General features: G+C 45.7%; 1 protein-coding gene across 3 annotated transcripts; it reads right to left on the reverse strand.

Moving 5' to 3' along the window:
* Positions 1 to 1,660: 1,660 nt before the first annotated feature.
* On the reverse strand, positions 1,661 to 5,653 carry LOC127341231 (rust resistance kinase Lr10-like). 3 transcript variants are annotated; one of them, XM_051367040.2, is made up of 4 exons: positions 5,407 to 5,651; positions 4,757 to 5,085; positions 3,126 to 3,155; positions 1,661 to 2,980 (listed from the first exon to the last, which is right to left on the reverse strand). In XM_051367040.2, exons 1-4 carry the CDS (start codon positions 5,550 to 5,552, stop codon positions 1,908 to 1,910), a joined length of 1,578 nt encoding a protein of 525 aa, XP_051223000.1. In that variant the 5' UTR covers positions 5,553 to 5,651; the 3' UTR covers positions 1,661 to 1,907. The 3 variants fall into 3 exon arrangements, with proteins under 3 accessions (XP_051223000.1, XP_051223014.1, XP_051222986.1); XM_051367054.2 differs by having other exon boundaries at positions 4,757 to 4,972; positions 5,407 to 5,631; XM_051367026.2 differs by having other exon boundaries at positions 4,757 to 5,653.
* Positions 5,654 to 6,091: the final 438 nt, after the last annotated feature.

Raw genomic sequence — 6,091 nt, forward strand, 5'->3', positions numbered from 1 at the left:
GGCGGAGGGGCACCGGTGCCGATGAAGACGACCTTGTCCCATCCCGGATGAAGATCCCTCCGCTATGATAGGGCACCGATCGCTGCCGGCCGCTGGAACTTGAGCCGGAGCGCGACGAGTTTGAAAGCACACCTGGAGGGGTGGACAGGGCCGTCGGGCAGCACACTGGCCGTCGGGGAGGATACCAAGGCTGTCGCCCGCTGTAGCCATATGCGACGAGCACATCATCGACACCTCGCTCGTGCCACCACGCTCACCGGCCGACACAGTTGTACCGGTCAGCGTCGGGGCCAGCGAACCCGGCGATCTCCGGCTCGCGCTCCCTGTGGAACACGTCCACCCAGTCGCGGCTTGTCCGTGACCACCTTAGTTGTGCACGTTGATGCGGAGTCATCCGTGCCCGGCGCTTGTCGATGAGCGCGTGAAGCTCCGCCCCCACCTACAAGCCGATGTTCGACAAATTCCACCCGTGCATGATGCGGTACTCCGGAGGCACGAGCAGGTGGACTCAGTGAAACACCTCCGCCTCGTCGAGGCTCGGGTTGTGCGGCATGTCTTCACTGATGCCGGTGCCGCTACCGTCGACCTCGTGATTATGCGCCATGGCGATGGAGGCTAAGATTGCTGCGGCGGCTAGTACTTGATGGAGGAGGGGAGTGGTGGAATGGGTGGAGACAGGGAGCTAGGGACGGCCGGTTTATAGCGGGCGGCAAGTCGCATTCATTGGGAACCATAGCATGGTCGTCTTATCCTCGCCTCGGGAACTGTAGCGACGACTGGCCAACTCCACACGGGCATTTAATTCGGTACACGCTACTCTCGCTGCTAAGACGATGTGAGGTGCCAGCGCGCCTGTTCATTAGCCATACCGATGTGGCCCCAAAACACGTTAGCTATAGGGCGCGTCGGTGGAGATAGCCTTCACGTTGGATCAAACGAAACTCTGAATCTCAGCCGCCCCTGCTGCTCCCCCGACAGTCCTCACAGGCCCACCGCTGTCGACGATGACGCCGGTCGCCGAAAGCCGATCTCCGGCAGTCGCCGCCCACGCGGGTGACCGACATTGCTGTGGTCAGCAGTCCGCCGCCCAGTTCACCCCCAGGCCCCAGCGGCAGCAAGCATGTGCAGGATGGATCGGATACCACCCACCCAGCAGCAGCATCAACCACAGCCGCGCTTCGATTTCGTGAGAATCGAAGGTCGAGAGGTACCACTGCAACAGCTTGTGATTGATTCCTCTCACAGTTTCTGATTTTGTTTTCTTAGGTCATAAGTTGTATGTCAGTCACTGCCTTTTCATTTTTCCAAACGGCGTGTGCTATGGTTTGGGCCTCTTCATTTTCAGTCAATAGGTAGAGCATGAATTGGTGTGGATGCTTGATATGTTGATGACGTTTATCGAAATGCAGATTAGTTCATGGACATGGCTCTGTGCCGACATGGAAAGCTCCGTCAGGCCCATCGCCTCTACTAAATGTGAAGAGGAGATTTCGGTTTGATTGCTGAAGAATGGAGAAGGCATAGAAGCATTATTACCTTCAGAGAATATGGGGAGCGGTGATAAAGTACCGAACAAGGTAATCATCAAATTATCGTACTGCACATAACTGTATTCACCAACTTTTGGATATAAATGTGGAAGCAGCTATTAAAACACAAGTCAAGTCCAATTGCGATTCGTGTATCTCTTCCAAATAAAATATTTCACACGATTATTGTTAATTTTCCGGTAATTTGTGGTGTTATTACATGGTGGTGACTCATGATTATCCGTACATGTCCAGAGCTAATGGAATGGTAATACCGAAATAGATTGCTTGCTATGCATAGATTTGCGACGCGCGTGTAGAGGAATTAAACCCTTGAATGCTGACTGAATCATGGTACTGTGTGCTCCATGTTTTAGTTTAAGGCATGGGCTGATTTTCAGATGTGACGAAAGGCCTTGGTGGCATCTGCAGATTCTGCAACCTCCCTGTTAGCATGTTAACGACCTTCGTCATTGATGGCCTGTTTCTCGGGTTCCATTGGATACACCATAGTGCCACAATAGCCAGCTGCTTCACCTTTTCTTTCTCTTCTTGAGTCGTTTCCAAAGTGAGTGCCAACTCCTGGTCATTGATTACTTTCTCGTAGATCCACTCTGGGAGGTAAACATCGTTCAGGCTCCCAGTACTTGGGTCTGAATTCCTCCTACCACTGACCATTTCTAACACCAGCATGCCAAAACTGTACACGTCTGACTTGTAGGATACCCCCCCAAAGTTCCGAGAGTATAGCTCTGGTGCAATGTAGCCCATAGTGCCTCTTGCTGCAGTTAGGGTGACTATGCTTTGGTCCCGTGCACACAACTTTGCAAGCCCAAAGTCTGAGATCTTTGGGTTGAAGTTGTAGTCCAGCAAGATATTGTGTGGCTTGATGTCAAAGTGGAGGATGCGCTGTTTGCACCCCTGATGTAAGTACTCCATTCCTCGGGCGATGCCTAAGGCAATATCTAGCAGTTTCTGAGGTACTAGAAGATGCTGAAAAATATTTGGGTCATGAGAGAATATGTATTTCTCTAGCGACTCGTTAGGCATGAATTCGTAAATAAGAGCCCTTCTCATTCCTTCGGAACAAAACCCTAGGAGGCGGACAATATTGGCATGGTGGATTAGTCCAATGGTGGCAACTTCATTGATGAATACTTCTCCCTCTCCTGTTGCGTTCTCTAGCATCTTGACAGCCACAGGCACTCTATTTGGCAGCTCACCTTTATATACACTTCCATATCCTCCCTGCCCTACTTTTTCCTTAAACCGTCTTGCTATCTTCTTAACTTCAGAGAATGTGTACCTCGTGGGTTTCGATGTGCCATATGTTTTGAGAAACATTTCGACCTTCAAATGTATCTCCTCATTATATCTTGTCCTGAGCGAAAGATAAAGTGCAGTGGACACCATCAGCAAAAGAACAACAAATGCGGCCACCGATGATGTAGCTGAAAATAAACAGAAAATAGGTTGTTAGCATATTATTCTGGGGATAAGTGGATGTCAAGATTCAGAGTAACCAGTGATAAGAATTGGTATAATAGATTAAAAAATTCTTTGTCTGAAGTTAAAACGGTTGAAGTTAGAGTGTACCTGCGATTATTTTGGTGCGTGAGCCTGAGCCTGTGAATACCAAAAACGACAATGAGACTTCTCAGAAATAAACAAAAAAATAATCATACTTGTTGAAAAAAAAAAGAGTTATGGAACCGACAAATTTTTATTAGTGTTGTCTAACATCGCAGCCATGCATTGCCCTAACAGAAATATTTAAGGACTTTTTGGAAGAGACAAAAAATATCTTTGTAATGAGTGACCAACCATATTTCATTTTTCTAGAACATAGAGGATAGCCGCGTGCCTTCATATTGAAAAGAGAAGATGATAAAAACATACTGTGGTACTTTAAGCTTTACACTGGACTTCAGACAAGGAGGTTAATCAAGATCCCACTATAGAATAGAATGCAACAACAACCAACTGTTCGATGTGTGTGTTTTTATGTTTGATATCTTTTTCTCTGGATTGTGTTATGTGGTGCAAGTTGAAAGTTTCTCGCTTTCGGCCTGGTTGTGTAATGGGCATCCTAAAAAACTTGGCGAGTGTTGGTCCTTGGCTTGATCAGTGACTTGAATGTTAGGCTTCTTAGATAGAGAACTTGCCTTACTAGGGAGATTATATAGCAACCAACCGACGGTTAGATATATGTTTTGTCTGTCTGATTTTTTTCTCGTATTGGGTTATGTTGCAAAGGATGTGTTACTGGTTGAAGATTATACTTTCGATGGTCTTTTATTTGTTTTCTCGCTTTTGACCCGGCTGTGTGTTGAAGTGTATAAGTAGATTGCCTAGCCATTTCCATCAATTCGGACTTTTGGTTGCGTTGGCTAGTGCATGAAGGTTAACATGGTATCAGAGCCCAAGGGCTTGAGTTTGAGTCCTGACTTTCGCAGTTTAACCTAAAATTGTTGTTGCCCCCTCGGAGTCCTCGTATAGGCATGTTGAGCCTACCTCTAACTCTACATGTGTTGACTTGTAATGCGTCCCTTGGTAAACTCGCCAAGGGTTCATTCCTGCTTGGTGTGATCTGAATGGAAGGCTCCGTAGATAGGGCACATGGCTTACTAGGGTTTATCAGGTGGGTTAGTGTGGCCATAGGCAATTACCTACCGCACCAAGGTTTATTATGTTTACAAAAACTCAATTATATACTCGTTTCTGTTTTCTTTTGTTGTTTAGAAGTCTTATGCTTTAGCATGGTTTTTCTAGCGAAGTGGTATCTGTACATCTCTACCGAAGTATTATACTGAAGGGAGAGATACAAGATGGTGGTGCTAATTTCCCAGGCAAACAAATTGACTGATATGTCAAAAGGATTAGTTGAGTGTTGTATATCAAAATGTAGAGTAAATACTAATTAAAGAGTTTCGAATATTATAAGGCCAGTGTGTAATAGCTGAACAAAACATATTGTTTCCTCTTGATAATTTCTCAGATTTCTTTTGTGAGAGCTTGGGTCCTTAGTTCTATGCGATTGCTCAAGAGGGCTACTAAAATGATATGTAGTTCTATTTGGAAAGAAAAGTAATTGATTGAAAGTCTCGTGGAGATTCAAACACATGGAATTGTGTAGTGCACTACTAAAATACACTTTAGTACTTGATTAAAATAAAACAAGAAGGTACAGTTATACATGGTGCCAGACAGTTTGAATTTTATCATACCTTGAGGCATGCAGAACGACTCTACCCTTTTAGAGCTGAATGTGCAGTGTCCCCCACTGAGTTCACATTGTTTACAATTGTAACTATACCAATGCACCGTCTTCTCATCAAAACTGAGGATACTTTCTGCACCTATCTGGAAGGACTGTGCGGACGATTCTAACCTTTGATCATCAAACATACGCATGAGCTGAATCCGGCGGCCATCGCTGCCACCTGAGATTGGGATGACCTTACAGTCCAATGGAAGAAGAGACATATATTCATAACTATCCACAAAATACGAGAAGTGGGTTGTGTTGCTAAGGCAGGAGATGGGGCCTGCAATTCTATCGGCAGCACCAGGTATGAACTCTCTTGAACAGCAAACTAGGGTTGCAGATGAAAACAAAATATCAACATATGATCCCTCCTTGCTGAAATAATCAACTTGCTGAGATGATGAGCTTTTGGAGATGATGAGCTTCTTCTGGATCACCATGCATGGTTCTACAATGGGGATGAGCTTCATGGAAGAATATCTGTAATCTATGGTGCTGACATTGTATGGGCCAAGAACTGGGTGAACCAGGATGGTGTCTTGACCAGAACATACTAACTTCCTACCGCATCCACATGATGATTGGCTTGAATCAAGGCAGAAAGGATACCTGATCTCTGGGCCGTGTTGGCTGCACCGTGACGGTGGGCAGTATTTGAAGAAATCTTTATCATCCCACACCCATAGTGTGGACAAGTCCCTTCCATGGCTGATAAGTGGAAGTAGAAGGATGGCTATGGCAAGTAATTTACTCATCTTTGTGTCGTACTGTAACCAAGATGGGTGGCGCTAGCTAGAAAGAAGAAGATGTCGAAAAGAAACATCAGCACTTAATCCTTGTCGTCTACAGGTAAGCAGTCAGAGTCGTGGTCTACTGATAGTTATACCTGAGGCGTACAGTTCACATACTATTGCATGCCGTGTTCTTGTGGTTTGAGTGTGATTGCAGACTTGCTTCAGTCCAGTCACACCTGTTGCATGAGCAATAAATGCATGTCTATTGGCAGCATTCAAAGTGTGGAAATTCTAGTATATTGTCATTGTCATCTCTGGAAATAATGAATTACCATGTCATGAGACAGAAGACTCCCAAGCCTGAGTCGCTTCTGCTCCTAGCGACACAATTTGAAAGAATATCTTCCTCTTCTGTTACCTACAAGCTTTGACATTGTCTCCTCCCTCGTTGCGGTTTTCGTAGCAGATCCTGTCCACGGAGGAGATGAGTGGTGCCCAGTTTCTCCTGTGGACATCTCCCAAGACATATCATATCCTTTACCATTGGAAAAGGAATCCTC

This window comes from Lolium perenne, chromosome 1 (assembly GCF_019359855.2).
Source record: "Lolium perenne isolate Kyuss_39 chromosome 1, Kyuss_2.0, whole genome shotgun sequence".
Taxonomy (NCBI): Eukaryota; Viridiplantae; Streptophyta; class Magnoliopsida; order Poales; family Poaceae; genus Lolium; species Lolium perenne.

Coding starts and splice junctions, on each gene's coding strand:
- LOC127341231 (XM_051367026.2), bottom strand. CDS start 5,552: ATGAGTAAATTACTTGCCATAGCCATCCTTCTACTTCCACTTATCAGC. Junction 3,156..4,756: donor GTCGTTCTGCATGCCTCAAG/GTATGATAAAAT, acceptor TGGTATTCACAG/GCTCAGGCTCACGCACCAAA. Junction 2,981..3,125: donor ACGCACCAAAATAATCGCAG/GTACACTCTAAC, acceptor GTTTATTTTCAG/CTACATCATCGGTGGCCGCA.